General features: G+C 46.8%; 2 protein-coding genes across 3 annotated transcripts; both read right to left on the reverse strand.

The window, feature by feature from the left end:
- Window positions 1–409: 409 nt before the first annotated feature.
- On the reverse strand, window positions 410–8,688 carry LOC104642135 (cytoglobin-1). Of its 2 annotated transcripts, XM_075750875.1 has the most exons (4): window positions 5,616–8,688; window positions 5,171–5,459; window positions 2,938–3,169; window positions 410–1,676 (listed from the first exon to the last, which is right to left on the reverse strand). In XM_075750875.1, the coding sequence occupies exons 2-4, from the start codon at window positions 5,263–5,265 to the stop codon at window positions 1,548–1,550; spliced, it is 456 nt and encodes a 151-aa protein (XP_075606990.1). In that variant the 5' UTR covers window positions 5,266–5,459; window positions 5,616–8,688; the 3' UTR covers window positions 410–1,547. The 2 variants fall into 2 exon arrangements, with proteins under 2 accessions (XP_075606990.1, XP_010309313.1); XM_010311011.2 differs by having other exon boundaries at window positions 5,171–8,688.
- A 497-nt stretch (window positions 8,689–9,185) lies between these two features.
- LOC104642136 (heat shock 70 kDa protein 12B-like) lies at window positions 9,186–15,968 on the reverse strand. The gene is made up of 4 exons (XM_010311012.2): window positions 15,629–15,968; window positions 13,159–13,383; window positions 12,629–12,800; window positions 9,186–11,818 (listed from the first exon to the last, which is right to left on the reverse strand). Exons 1-4 carry the CDS (start codon window positions 15,908–15,910, stop codon window positions 10,773–10,775), a joined length of 1,725 nt encoding a protein of 574 aa, XP_010309314.2. The 5' UTR covers window positions 15,911–15,968; the 3' UTR covers window positions 9,186–10,772.
- Between the last annotated feature and the right edge of the window lie 58 nt (window positions 15,969–16,026).

Raw genomic sequence — 16,026 nt, forward strand, 5'->3', positions numbered from 1 at the left:
TATTTTAAGCTTTTCAGAGTGTTAACTACTTGTACTCCCTCAAAGAGATTTGAGACTATAAATATTTTTTCGCAAGTCTTGTTCTTTTCTTACAGTACTGGACAATGCCGTGCAATATGCTTCCCCTTCCCCCCAAGCGGGACAAAATATCAAATCCAGTAAAGCAGCCTGCCCCGTCCTTCCTCTCTGGAAAGAATTCATATTCTGGACTTTGGGATTTCAGCTTCCTTTGCCAAACAAATGGGATGGGTGAGGAAAAACTACACCTCAAATGAAGGAGAATTCTGCATTTTTAGCTATTCACAAAATTGCTGTTTCGTGGTCAAGTGAAAAACTTTCCTTCCCACCACCCAAGGAGCCTGATTACTGCAAGTGTGATGGGTGCCTGGGTGGGAGCTTGAGCTGGTTTCAGTAAAACCCCCAGTACCACCAGTGACCATGCATTGTAACCAGCTACCGCTCCTCTGCACCACGAGTGCCTTTTCCGTGCTACAAATGACAGGATGTGACTGCTTTCTCTGTGTTTATTGTGTAACACTAAAGCAAAACGGGGTGTGGTTATTTGCAGTTATTAGCTGATGATTTTACCACATCTAAGGAATACAAGGAAAAGCAATTAAATAGTTCGGGACTCGGTTTCCACTGAAGGGAGGCTCAGGCCGTGCAGCAGGACAGGATGAGGACAACGCCACAGAAATCCCATGCTAAGCTGAGCCCGCCACGCCGCCCACTCAGCGGGGCAGCAACCTCCCTCAGCTGGATGCATTCTGAGCAGCACAGGAGCTAGTGAGCTTCGGTACTGTTGCCCTCTCCTGGGTACGTGGCCAGAGCAATTTGCTGGGAGCAGCACCGTGAAATCCATGTGCTGGAGATGTTCATCCCCGCCCAGAGGGACCCAGTGGTGACCCCGTTCAGCATTGCCATCCCTTGCGCTGAAAGTTGCTCCGAGAATCCTCCCCCCAGGCTGGGGAAATCTGTTGGCTGATGCAGGACGGGACTTTCCCCTTGTCTTTCTCAGACATTAGCCTTTCCCATACACCACTCCCCCCATTGTTTCAGTTCAAACATGAAACAACACCCGTGCCTCTTAAATAATGACCTCTACAAAGTCCCTGGCGATGCTTCAGAATGGTCTCCTGCTCATCATTCATGAGGATGGAGAGGTGGTAGCAGAGATAAAGAGCTGCTGGTGCCTTTCTGGGCTAGTGCTGCTGGAAGGAGCAAGTCTTTCTCTCAGGAATAGCAAGCTTAAAGTCATCACCTTAAAATGTAGTCTTCAGGGACTCTGGCCAGAGGAACCCTTCTGGACCACCGACGCTGCAAAGCACATCAGGATTTGTTGGTTGGCTTTGATGTATCTGTGGGTTTTATTTAATTGTAGAAACTCAGTTTGCTAAGGAAATTATTGACATTGATATCTACATTATATAAGACTTTTTCTTGCTTTATTTTTTTTTACTTTTTCGTTCTTCCAACTGTGGCTGGAGGCCGAACTGCAGCAAATCAGCGTTGGTGAGATGTTTGAAGAGCCTGTAGGTTGCACATCCTCACCAACCCGCCTCTTTGTAGACGTTGTTCAGGTGAGTGCAGATTTCATTGGTCACCTTCTCAAAGGAAGCTTTGCAGTCTCCACCAAATTTCTCCTCCATCAGTTGCAAGATAATGTCACAGATAATCTAAACAAGGAGAAGGGAAGAAACAAACAGTGTGAACTTTCCTCCACATTAGAAGCGTAAGAACAAAATATAAGTTTTTGGGTGGAATTCTTGGAGGGTGGAAAAGGGGTACAAAAACAATTCAGTAGCATACAGCACGCAGAGCTGGAAATAGGTCGTGGAAAATTAGGTGCATTATAGAATTCACAAAAAAATGCATTCATAGTTGTTGGTTTGGGGTTTTTTTTTACCTATTCTGTATCTAGTTAAAGTTGACTGCACCCATATACAGAGTCACTTAAAGACTGCTGTACAGGACCAGTTCATTTGGTCCATCTGCTGCAATCCTTCTCCTGGCAATGGACTGTCCCAAGTGTTTGAAGGTCTCAGGGACCCCTGTGTTGGACACTTATGGAATACATGGCTTGGGGGGGGTAAGTTTCTTCCTAACCTTTCCTGCTCATCAGCAATCTAGCGCTCTGTAGCAATGAGGGTTTGTATGTCTTTACAGTCACTAGGTAGGTGGTATAGTTTGAAATGTCAACTCTTTTTCTATGCAACATTTATTATTTTGTGTGCATCTTTACCCTGAAGAAGTCTTTTCAGGATCTCTCAAGGCAGAAATCAGCACTTTTATTCTCCCACTTACTGAAAACTGGGACTGGTCCTTTGGAAACCACCCTACTGGTGTCTGAGGGACCTTTTGCCAGAAGGTACCTCTTTTTGCATTTTGTGTTGTAAAAGGCAAAGTAGTTATAAATTCACTCTGCTAGTGACCTTAGGTGGACTTGGGTAAGTCATTTGATCATGTATTTATTAACTGTGTTTCTTTAGAGATAGCAATGCTATTGCCATTGTTGCTCAATAACAGCTGGTTTAGTTGTCCTAGAAAAGCTCAGTTCCTGTTACTAGAGAAAAATAGACATCATGGACTGAAGTCCAGTGCTAAGCTGCTTTTCTGTGTCCGGTTATTAAATGACAAGTGTGTGGGAGTCCTGTTTCACTCAGAAAACCCATTACAACTCATGGGCAGCTCTGCAGCTCCCACCTGAGCAGACCTGCCTGTATTGCATTTGCTACTCAGCCTTATTCTTCCCACCAGATGCCAGATCTCTCATTCCTGCTATCTTCCACCATCAGCCATCTCAACTTCCACCACCTCCGCTCTCTGAAGCATATATATATGTACACACAGAGCCTGTTTCCCTCAGTTCTTCCCCTCCAAGGGGAAGACATCCTCCCATCACAGTTACAGCTGCTGGGAAGACAGCTGCTGGCTCACCCTAAAGTTTTTGGGGTCAATCTTCAGCTGGGTGGCATGTTTCTTGCCAAGTGGGTTCACTATCCCAAGAAAAGCCTCGGAGTTGTCCAGGTGCTGCACCATGTCATTGATAGCGGTGAAAACCTTCTTGCCGTGGCCCCTGACCTGATCCGACTGTTTCATCTCCTCGGCAGAGTCCATGCCTTTGAAATGTGCAAAGTAGGACTTGGTGTCTGGGTGCTCAGTAAACATCCTGTTGAGAAACGAGAGATGTCCTAATTTGTGGACCAAGGCATTGATGCAGATATGTCTTCACATTCCAGGCCTTGTCTTATGTATTTATTGCCCTTTTTCCTTTTCTTTATTAGAGCAGACACGTCTGTCCCCTGGATTTCTTGATTCTCCTTTGCCCTTCCCACCCGTGCACAGCCCCTGTGTCCATGGCAGCCTGTCCCCTCCCTCACCTCTCCTCAGGGCACTTCCCTTTGCTCACTCTGCCTTAAAACCTGCCTATCCTGAATTTATTCTGCTGCTTCTAAAGTAAATATTTCCTAGTGTTGACTCAGTGTTAGGTGGAGAAGTGGGAGCGCATTCACACAGGGCAAGTGTGACAACACGATATTCCCAAAAATGTTTTGGACAGCAGATACTTCCACTGTCCTCTTGGTGGGTGTTTTCATGGGGAAACCCTACTACTGGTTTTGTTAATTAACCTGTTCCTAGAGTCCATCCAAAAGCTTTCTTACTGCCTGGGATGGATGGTTGTCTGAGTACTGGGTACTGCTCATTTTGTTTATTCAAAAGTAACACAATTCAAGGCCATTCATAAAGGAACTGCCTTTTATAATATATCAATTACGGCCATCTTGGTCAACCTCTTAAAAAAGCAGTTTAGTCCATGGGGTAAACCAGTTATCCACCTGAAACAGCAATAGCAAATTCCAGATTGCATTTCATAGTCACAGAACGGTTGGGTTTGAAGAGACCTCTGAAGGTCATCTAGTCCAACCCCTCCATGACAAGCCAGTTGCCCAGGACCATGTCCAGACAGCTTTTGAATATCTCCATGGATGGAGACTCTACAGCCCCCCTGGGGCTGGCCAGTGCTCAGTCACCTTCATAGTGACGAAGTGTTTCCTGATGTTCAGAGGGAACCTCCTGTGTTTCAGTTTGTGCCCACTGCCTCTGGTCCTGTCCTTGGGCACCTCTGAGAAGAGCCTGGCTCTGTCTTCTTTGCACCCTCCCTTCAGGTTTTTATATAGATTGATAATGATCCCCCTGAGCTTTCTCCTCTCCAGGCTAAACAGTCCCAGCTCTCTCAGCCTCTCCTCATGGGAGACATGCTTCAGTCCCTTCATCATTTTCGTGGCCCTTTGTTGAACTCTTTCTAGTATGTCCATGTCTCTCTTGTACTAGAGAGCCCAGAACTTCTCTAAAGGCAGGGCTGGGGCTGTAGGACACTAAGGCAAAACTTTCTAGAGTAAATTACCCCAGGGAGCCAAGCCACTGGATGCTACTAGCATTTTATAGCTGCATTTCTGACCCTAACTGTGTTCATGTTGTGTAGACTGCAGAAGGAAAGAGCAGTGCATAACACTTTTCGAGGCTGATCCAGGCACAAGAAGTGATATACAAGAAAGCCAGAAGGAGTGGTAAGGATGTGATACTCAGAAATAGCATTTGGACTGATCAGTGCATATGGAAGTGATGGAAGTCCCAGCTGAGAGAGGGATATGTGAAAGGCGAATAGAAGAAACTTCTGTCTTATGGAAGAAGGGAGGAAAACAGAGTGAAAACCAAGAGAAGAAAGCCCACAGGAAGGGTACAATACAATGAAACAGATGGGCTCTGGACTGGAAAGGCTGAAGGAGAATCAGAAGAGAAATATTGAGGGCATGCAAGTTAAATATCATTAAAGGAGTTTAGAGATAAAGGGGAAGCAGGAAATAGGGCTCATGTTTTGTTCCCATTCTCTTTCATACCACACTTCCCTTTATCTGAAATGGGTGAAAAGACTGTTCTCATCTCTTCGTCCTTTCCCACCCTCTTCCCCCTTTCCTTTTACTTTTCTTTGTGTGGATCTCTCCTTGTCCCTGTTTCCTCCCTGAGGTGCAATAAACCACAGCAAACCAAAATGTTCCCAGAAAGGGCTGCATGAAAAACATCAAGACATGCTTCTAGGTGGTAACTCCATCCTTCTTGCCATTCCTTCTTCAACCCTCCGGGGTAGCAGCAGCATGGGCTATTTCCTTACCTGACCAGCACAGTTGTCCCGTTGTCCTCGGCATCCACATATATCTTCTCCCAGGCGCCGCGGGCACTTTGCACCTCTGCTTCAGAGAAGGACATGGTGGAGGAGACAGCTGCAACGAAGGGCACAGCAGGAGGGAGAAGGACAGGGAGGTCCTGGCAGGGTGGTTCTGCTCCAGTTCTCTCTTCAGGGCTCTCTAAATAGTGCCCCAGGGATTTAAGAGATCTTGAATGGACTCTTTGTCTCCATTCTCCTCAGTCACATTTCTGCAGGCTTTAGGGCTGCCTAATCACTTTTAATCAGGAAAGAAACTGACCACATGAGGAGGGAGGACTAGCACTCTCGCAGTGGCGTCACGTGCCAGAGCAAACATCTCTGTCTGAGCAGCGAAGGGAAAAAAGAGAGTTTTCAGTGGGGAAGAAAAAGATCAGCTCTCCTCCCCTCTCACCTCTGCCAAGACTCTGCAAAGGCTTCTGTTTCCCAGGGGCAATCCTTGCCCGAGCACTACGTTTCCTGGTTTGCTCCTGAGAGTGCTGCTGTGCTGTGGGCACCGTGGTGGCCGGCCATCTCCTCTTCCCAGCACTTATTACTCCTTCAGTCCAAAGATCCTGTTTCCAGCTCCAGCAACTCTCTCCAGTCCTGCTTTCCTGCCATGGTTACTGCTTCCCCCACGGCCCTCCGGTTTAGCAGGGGCTCACCCTGCACTGCTCTCAGCCTTGGTACCAGGCCGGTGTGAGCCATCACCAGCCCAAAATGACACCGTTGCGGGGACAGTGATGGCAGTGTGGGCACAGCATCCCTGGCCACAGTGCCGTGACAAGCCATGTCATTTTAATGCAGGAGATAAACGGGTGCAGGACACCCAGGCTGGAAGCACAAGCATTTTACTACCCTAATCCTCCTGGCTTGCAGCTGGGATCTCTGTCCTGTTTCTAAGCCCTACCTGCCTGGGAGGGAGGAAGAGATAAGGGGCAGGAGAAGGGCCAGTGCAGAGCTGCAAACAGCACATATATTATTGTCACGGTCACTTGGAACTGGAGGCAAAAAAAAAAATATCTTGGATTATCCACGCAGTGCTTGGGCTTAACCTCTGGCAGGAATGTTCTGGTTAAGTCTAGGGCACGCACATGAAATAAGGGCTAAGGGGCTTGGGGAACTGCTGCTGCTGGATGCTGAGTACAGACAAAACCTTGTATTGTTTGGGATGGTTTAGAGGAGGGAAGGAACAGGCACGAGGGAGGAATGTGTGGCGTGGCGCACAAAACCAGCCTGATACCCCAGGGCAGAAGGAAAGCGGTGGTTGCAACCTCAGAGACCCATCAGTCTTGGTGGCGTTGTGTCCCACCACTGCCAAGGGATGCCTCAAATGATTGCACCAAAACTGCCCCCACCCTTCCCTCCCTCTCCCTTTTCACCACAGCAAAGAAAGAGTGGTCTGATAGAAAGCTGCACAGCCTTCTGCTTTCTCATCCCAAAGTCCTCAGAAAAATGTCCCACATTTGAGGAGAGCCCTGGGAAAGGGACACATGCTGTGCTGCCGGGACCACTACCTCTTTAAAGGCAAATACAAACCAGGGAAACGCCGGTCGGCTGAGCCCAGACGCCAGCACAGGGGCACAGAGGAAGGAACGAGGACAGCACCGAGGAGCTGGCGGTTCCCAGGCCTTGGGAGCGAAAACTGCCTGGGAGGAGCTCGGTAGGTAAAGGACCAAGTTTTTGGCCGAGAGCAGAACACACATCAGGTACTTGTCATGGGTGGCCTAGGAGGGACCAAGCTCCTGAAGAAAGAGCAGCACCAATTTTAGCCAAAGGGGAAGGGGCTTGGGCAGGTCCGGAGCATGGAGGTAGAGCTGGTTTTTCTTCAGGATGTGACTGTGGATGATTACTCCCTTGCAAATTTTCCTCCTTTCCGTAGGTGTGATGTTGTCTTCGTGGACCCCGGTGCACCCTAACTTGCTGTGGACACTTCTCGGTGGGAGAAGCTGGAGCACAGTGGTGAGCCCAGCGCTCTGGCCTGAGCTATGGTAGCAATGCCCATTGCTCAAGGATGCATCTTCCCTCTTCGCTTTCTTAGCCTTTACTCTTCATCTCACTCGTTCGCCCTTCCTTTCCCTCCCCTTTGGTTTTTGTTTGCAGCAGTTCACAAGCAAACCTCAGTTTCGCTAGGGGAATGTCACCTCTGCTCTTCCCAATCTTGTCTGGGACATTGTATTACGAAGACGCTTATTCACTCGATACATTGTCAGACATTCTGTTGTGGGCCAAAAAACTGTTCCAGCATGGGCTCTTCCACCGGTCACTGTCCCTTTGGGTGGTGTACCTGCCCTGGCCTTGTCTCTCCTTTTTCAGCATTTACTACCCTTTCTTAAACATGTTTCCACAGAGGCACCGTATATTCATCTGGCTGGTCCAGTTTTGGGGTGCAGCGGGTCAATTTTCTCTGGTTCCGAGCCAGCAGTGAGCAGCAAAGGGCAGTCCCTGACCTCCTCCTGCACAGAAAAAACAAACAGTGATGCCCTCAAGCATGTCACTGTGCTCTCTGTAACACACTTTTCTATTATCGCCTTTCACCTTCAGGTGTTAGTTTTACTGTTCTGGAAAATTATCTTCTATTCCCCCCCTGCACAGTTTGCTGAGTCATCCTTGTAAGATGAACTCAGTAATACCTCATAAAGTTTTGACATCTCTAATAGGGTTATATGCATCTGTACTATACCTCAAGGATCTCTAGAGATTGAAACAAAAAACCTCCAGAAGCCTATTTTTTTGGCCTCGAAATGGCATTGCTGTGAAAAATTTGCAGTTTAAAGTCATCACATTTTTGCTGACACTCACTCCTCCACCCCAGAGGAAGAGGATGCGTGCTTGCTTTATTTCTTTTTCCTCTCCCATGGTTTGTTTTGTTTAATATCCCAAAGGAAATGAATGCTCTTAAGTGTAATATCTGCTGAATGGGGAGAAATATTTTCTCATGGGCTGCAGAGACAGCCTCGGCCACAGATGGGATGGTCCCCAGCAGGCACAGTCAGGCCGAGGGGCAGAGGGCACTAGGAAATCCTCAGCAGGGAGCACAGCCGCGTATTTCGGACTGTGTGCGGCGGCCAAGCTTTTCCTGGCACTGTCCTCAACCAGAGAAGCAGCGGACGTGCCTCCCGCTGCGGCACAGGAAAAGGCGGCGGCTCTGCAACGTGGGGTTTGTTCTGTTTTGTTTTCCAAGAAATCACGTGCTTTAGGCAGAAAGGCAAATGGCAAGCTCTGGCAACAGAAACAGACAGCATCTTCTACCCACCCAGCCATTTAGGATCCGGCAGCAATGACTGCCTGCAGAGCTCGTTGATACCCCAGTCACAGGCAGTGCAAAGCTGCCCGCGTTTTCTTCTCCTTGAAAGTTCGTGACCTGTTCTTTAAATTTCATGTTTGATATAAACAAACAACCCTATTTATTACACAACAGGGGTTAATCCCCAGCTCAGCAGACATACCTGTTGTAGAGGATGGCTGGAAAGGGCTTGGCAGCTATAATTCTTATTTCCCCCCCCACACACAAACACACACCCCCCCTGGTACTGTCAGACAGAGGTTAGAGCCCCCTTAGCAGGTATTGCCAGATTTCTCAGATGCTTACTTTGAGATGCTGACACTCAGTGCTGCTTTTACAGAGATGACAAACACCTGCATCTCCGTGCTCAGCAGCTGAGCTTATCAACATTAATAGTTCATCAAAACAAGCAAAATTAGGAGCTGCAATCACAACTGCTGGTGTCAGTGTCTGAATGCCCAAGTCCACATAGCACATGGGTGGGAAAGACCTGGGGCAGACTGCATTTCTCTCTCCCACTCAGAGAGCAGTAATGGGCTGGAGGAAGGGCTGTGTTGCACTTTGCATGGGTGAAAGTACCAAGTCCAGTGGGTAAGAAAAAAAGCAGGAGTACTCAGCTTCTTGGGACCTAACCACCCAGAATGGCTCTCACATAGTTTACTGAGAAGTACCATCTGACACGATAGAATAATACACAGGTTTCTGTTGTAAATACTTTTATTGCACAGATAAGATTTTAAATGTGAAAACAAAGGTGATGTATTCAAAATAGTTCAGCTTTTATACACGATAGGGCATAGTATATGTACAGATTAACCTGAATGCTGCTGATATTGACAACATTAAGTACTTGGCTAGCAGTGCTTCTAACGCAGTCGTTACAGCTAATAAAGATGCCAGCACTGAGTTTTCATGTGTGTATCCAGCTAACCAAGTATTTGCACTGGGACAGGTCAGTGTTCAATGGGGAAACTCTACATCCTTAAGGAAGGGGAAAAATAAAACACAAAAAAAACCTTCAAGTGATGCAAAGGCAATCACCAGATCCCACCACCAGACCGATGCCCAGCCAGTCTCCAAAGCAATAGCTGCTTTGGAGAAACTCTCCCCCCGTTTTATTGCTGAGCATGAGGTTACAGGGCATGGAACATCCCTTCGGTCAGTTGGGGCCAGCTGTGCCAGCTGTGTCCTCTCCCAGCCCCCAGCTACCCCCACCAGCCTCCTCGCTGCAGGGGCAGTGAGAAACAGAGACAGCCTTGCCGCTGGGCAAGCACTGTTCAGCTATTGCTAAAACGTTGGTATGCTGTCAACACCGTTTTGGCCATAAATCACACAGCAGCATAAGGGCAGCTATGAAGAAAGTTAACTCCACCTCAGCCAGACCCAGTACACTGCAGGATCACATCCTTTTCTTGGACAAATTTGGGCTCACGTGGGCCACACTGTGCTGAAACTGTGCACCGGTGCTGTAGGCAGGAGGCAAAGAAATGAGCTTTTATGTACATGGAAAATATCCAGCCCAAGTCAGTGATGTAGAGAGTACTCACGGCTTGACAGAGATGCTCAGACAGCGGCATAAGCACTTTTCATATCTGTAATGTTACGATCTGGCATTCGTATCTGCCTGGTTAATGAGATCAAAGCACCCGATGGTTTAATGGAAACAACACTCCCACAGGTTTTTGGATACAAGCCCACGGACTACATTAAGTTACTGCTTCACAGAGTATCGTCACTGGGACAAGAGCACTTTAATTACACACAATCTTTATTAGTGATGTTCTGAAGAAAACTCAACTCCATTGAGTGTCACCACTGGCAAAGTTAAACCTGCACTCCAGATGAAGGGACCTGGTATCAGAGGAAGAGAGGCTGTAGCTGAAAGAAGATATCAGGCTAAAAGAAATAATTATGGGCTGGTATATGTGGAAGTTAGACACCAGTTCAGCAGCTTTGTATCAAACACAAGTACAGATTGTTATATTGGGAGTATAGACTACTGTGTTCAGAGATGCAATGGGGCTAAGCTAGAAGGGCAAGAGATAAAGCAGCAGATAAACTTGCTGTCAGATACAACAGAAAGAGAGGTGTTGGATTGAAAGGGTGGTTGGTGAGTAATGGAAGGAACCAGAGAATCAGACTAGCAAAACATTTACCTGTGCGTGCAGAAGGCTGGATGATGGACTTTATGGTCCATTTGCCTTCTCTATTGTAGTAGTTATTGCCTCCCACTAAAGTCATGCTCTCCCTTGAGTTATTGTCCCTGCTGCTCGATGTACTGGGCATTTACACAGCTAAAAAATCTATTATAACTGTCCGACTTTCTTTGGAAGTAAGGTCAGTACATATAGCTTTAAATTCAGTGAGCCCAAATTTAATATCCAGCTTCAGCTCACGTTTCCTCCCCAGCGTTTTGTCTGCCATTGGCACTGTACAGGAGCCAAGCCATTGCATCCCTTCCTCATCTATGTATTGAGCATCCTGCTTTTCTGTACAATAGAAAGAAAAACGCACTCTTTCCTGATCTGGTTCTGTTGGATGGAAAATATAGTGGGCGACTTCATTTATATTCACTGACTCATTAATTCCCACCAATTTCTTGAAGAGATCTGTGCAATAAATATAGCCATCAGCTTTTGCGATCCTTTGTTTCCGTAAGTCATGGATAGCAGGATCAAATTTACAAGTTATTGATAGGCCATATGTCCGAGTGCTGACTCTTGAGGCAATAATGTGTGGATTAACTCCAAACAAAACAGCCCCTTTTGCAATGGCCACTTGGGCCTCCATTGGACAAAGGATATGATAATTCTTGCTGAAGGCCTGACTGATTGCATCTCTCAAGATGACGCTAGATGCAAAGCCTCCCACAAGCAAAATGTACTGGACCTTGGCCATCTCAGGCTTGTCAAGAATTTCCCTCAAAGTACAAATTATATTTTTGATACTATAGTCAAAAAAGCTTTTCATTTTCTCATATGTAATCATGATCATCCCATCACACCACACAGCTCCTTTTGCTTGTGTGAAGAATTGGGAGATGCTCTTCTTGCGTTCTGCCACTCTGGTCAAGTTGTAGTAGCAATGTATGTAGACTGCCTCCCTGCTAGCAGAGCATTTCTGTAGACTGAAGTTGTACATCATATGTTGTAATTCGGTAGGGTGGCTTTTTACATATTCATCCCATACACCATCATTGAATATTTCCTTGAGGAATTCAGTGAAGTTTTCATCCACTCTGTTGCCTCCCCATCCACCTCCTGCTGCCTTGTGTAACTCCTTCAGGGAACGGTTTTCTTGGATCTCGTGTACCGTGATGTCTATTGTGCCGCCTACACACACACCCCCCAAACACAAACGAAGTTAGCTGTTTGCTTTAAAGAACATGAGGTACTTACTTTACACTGAATATCATCTTACCTTCTGAACTCCTGGTTCACAAGCATGCTTTTCTGCTGCTTTCTTTTCTCATCCTCACTCCTCCACTATTGCCTGCACACCTTTAGATTTCCTAAATTTATGCACTTCTGTTTAGAAGCGTGGTCTCTCAAGGCTCCTACAATAATTGCTGATGAGAGCTGGATGCTCTGACTTGCTCCCTGCGCAAGAGGATCTCCTTTCTGATCACAGAAGGAGACTGGCCTCCTCACATAGATAGTTGACTCCTGCCTTTTGATACACAAGCTCTGAGTTAAGATGAGCAGTGGTGGTGAGAGTCTCAGAAACTAGTGATTGTCTTGATGCCTTTTCAGTATTTGTTCACAATCACCAGACTGCTCTTGGCAGGAAATTCACATTACATTGAAAAAACTTGCCCAGGAAACTAGAGAAATTACTAAGAAACATTCCATCAAATGTTCTTAATGATCTCTTTGGTCAGTTCACTGACCACTACACTTGCTCCTACAAAGGAGGCTATACAACAGCATGTGGGTGCACGTCAGTGGCTGACACTGGGACTCAGTGCAGACTGATCTGTCTTTTCCTCCCATTTTTCTGCCTGCCTGTGGATCTCATTAAGTGAGAAATAAAAACCCCATGACAAGCGCAGCAGTCCTTTGGAGCCCACTGTGTCAGACACTGCAAAACACCATGATCCACCCCCAGCAAAGATGGTACCTGTTAAAGAGGGAAAATTTTACCTCCACAGTCAACAACAATATACTGGATCCCAGGGGAGTCTTCAAACTTCTTCTTGTCACTGCTGTCTGCTATAAACCCTTCCTGTGGAAGCTGTTTGCACCAGAGTGATGCAGCCTCCGGCTCCAGGGCAATAATCAGCTTCTCAGAAATCATGTCAGAGATGAGTCCTGCCTAAAATCACAAGAGAGAAGTGTCAGTTCAAAGAAAGGTGGTGAGCTCACCGCTGCACAACCACCACCTGCTAGGGAAGCTGTTCTCACCCCAGGAAGCCACACTGAGGTGGTCATTCCTGCTGTGCTGGTCTCTATGGGGCTCATTCCTACATGGCACTGGGGGGAAAGGGCAGAGTGATTATTACTGATGGCTTGGGACATCCTCTCCCCCACTGCCCCCAACGTGGGAGGTTTCTCTCCCTGGTAGACTGAAATTTGAAACACAGGTTGTTTAAATGTTGAGGAGTTCCTCTGCCTTGATGGGTAAAGAAATCTCCAAAGATAATTTGAGGAAGTGGGATAACCCCTGCTTTTACCTGTTTTGCCACCAGCCGCATGAACTGCCTGGCAGCAGCGCTCCATATGGCTGGGACGGTAATGACCCAGGTGATCTCCTCCTGGTCGCAGACGGTTTGGAAAGAGGCCTCTTGGATGGTGTTCATGGCATGTTCCTTCAAGTAGCGTAGGCTTTCGGAAAAGACTGTCAGGGCAGGTAGCGTCTTTCCATTGCTGGCTTTCAGCTCCATGCCAGAAGTGACTTTCTACAAAAAAAGTCTCAGGGTCACACGTGGCAGTCTCAGCAAGAGACCTGTTCCTTGAGCACTGAGCACTGTACAACATATGGCACAGAAGGAGGTCCTGTCTCCATACCTGAGCAATTTCCCAGCAATGGATTCAGTATTGTGGCGAACTGCAGTCTAATTGACACAGATCAATTACCAAATCGCTTACTCATGACATCAGTGATTCAATAGGCAAAATATCAATGTGGTTGATAAGTCTGATTCAATAGGCAAAATATCAATGTGGTTGATAAGTCAACTGTTTCTCCTGGGCAAAATTTTGTAAAGACCCTGTAGGTCCTCCTGAACAGTTGATGAGGATAATTGTACTTTCTATGTGACACCATCATACATTTCCCAGGTGTATGTATAGAGACTTCAGACCTTTCTAGTTGCATCTACACTTCTGTGTATGACATATTAACAAAATATATGCTGGACAAACATGTAGACAAATAACCCTCTGGTCTGACACAATTTCTCTATAAGGTGCCTCCTTGGCTTATGTGTCCCCCGGGGTGTATCTGAAGCTTGAGGCAGGTGGCTGCTCTGGCACTTCTTCAATCTTTCCCTGGAGACCAAAAGTCCCTCCATCAGTCCCTGATTACCTGCTCTGTCTAGAAAGAGTGGGAATTGTTGCCTGTATCCAAAGAAGTTTCAGGAGCCAGCCTTCACTGCACGTGCCTCTCCTTGTTTTGCTTCAGCAGGCACCAAAGACGGCCCTAAATCACAAGGATTAACAACTGGATAATCAGCTCTGTTAACTTGGGATCCTTTACAGCCAATAGAGAAAACAAGGCCAGTACAGGTGCTGCCCAGCTTAAATAAAACACAACCAGGAAAGGTGAGGTGAATCCTGTTTTGCAGATACAGCCACTTAAGAGAATGGGAATCTATGTTCATATTTACTTACAAGCGCATTTCCTGTCACTGTTCCTGGCTCAGTTAGGAGAGGTTGATATAAGGAAGCTGTTATGACATGTCCTCTATGGACACTTTCTATGGAGATTCAGAAATAAGTAGTTATCTGTCTGGGAATTAGTGTTCCACTTTCTTGTCTCTGAGCCCTTCTAATGGTGGCCCAGAGAGACTGTAGAATTTCCATTCTTGGAGATATTAAAAAGCTGACTGGACAATAGTCCTGGGCAACCAGGTCTAGGTGACCCTGCTTGAGCAGGGAGGTTGGAGCAGATGACCTCCAGAGGTCCCTTCCAACCTCAACCATTCTGTGATTCTGTAATGAATTTTTCTTTAAACATTTTCTTCTTGGGTGCAAAGAAATGAGGTTGAACTAAAATCTCTCTCCAACCCCCTCTGAAAGTGAGTGAGCACCCACCACTCCACAGATGACAGTGTGCTAGACCATATCATTCCCAGCTTTCCTGGGTGAGGGAAGTCTTCACAGAGACCTTCCACCCACTGGCACATCCAGTTCAGCACTCATTGCTTAGCACTGAGGGATGCCAAAGAGCAGACATGAGACTTTATCTTGGGCTGGCCCTGTACTCTGGCTTATTCCATCTTTGGGAGGCCCTGTGGGACCCCGGAGCACAGACAAGGAGTCCCTAAGGTAGCCTAATCTTTGGCTGAATGAGCAAACCCAGAAAAAGCTGTGAACAATTCTGAACTAGCACAGAGCCTTCGGAGAGAAATAATAGCCATTACGGGCTTGACAGACAGCTAGCCACCCTTAGATTGGCTTCAGCATACCATTAACAGTTGGACTTGATGATCTTAGAGGTATTTTCCAACCAAAATGATTCTATGATGTCGGGGGAGGGAGAGGCAAGCTAGAGGGAGGTGTATAACAGTGGAGGAGCTCTTTTGGTTATACCAAGGCTGCCCACTTCCTCTGAATTACAGGAAGCCTCACTTGTACCCTGTGGAGGACTGAGGCAGTGAGCCTCAGAGGGTGGCTAATTTCTCTGCTAAGCTCTGGAGCATGGCAGTTTTCTGTTAAGAACAAGTATGTGGCTTCACTGCGGTGTGCAGTCAGGTTTTACTGTCTTTAGACAATGAACAACATCATAAAGGAAGGGCCTGTGAAGCCTTTGGCTAATCAAGAAAATAAATAATTTCTTCTTCAGTTCATCAAAATGTCCTTTGATTTCTATTCATGCATCCTCACCAGCCAGATTACTCAGCCCTCTTCAATTCCTCTACCTTCCACCCTTCAAATAAATGAATAACTCTGACTCCCATTAGCAGTAACCATTCCACCTACTGTATTGTACAGCTCCATCTTGAAGTTCTGGAAGAAGTACCAGTTGTCAGCTTCTCCAGAGGGCAGGCTCTTGTACTTCATCACAGCATCGTAGCCAAACTTCCTGAACTCCTGCTTCTGGTTGAACAAGATGCATGTGGGCGTCTTCACGGTCTTGAGCCCATGCTCTGTTCCCCAGTATACCTGGCGGATTTGGTCTGTACCTGAAGCAAGGGAGAAACAGTACCCACTGTAGGACGTGCCAAAATCTATAGCAACGACAAAGACTGACGTGCTGGCCATGGCTGATGGCAGTGCACAGCTCGGGGAGCTACAGAGAACTAAGCAGATCGGACTGGAATGAAACTGAAAGTGTTCTGGCTGATTTAGCCAGCCACCCTGCTTCTCCTATTGGATGG

Source organism: Balearica regulorum, chromosome 1 (genome assembly GCF_011004875.1).
Source record: "Balearica regulorum gibbericeps isolate bBalReg1 chromosome 1, bBalReg1.pri, whole genome shotgun sequence".
Classification (NCBI taxonomy): Eukaryota; Metazoa; Chordata; class Aves; order Gruiformes; family Gruidae; genus Balearica; species Balearica regulorum.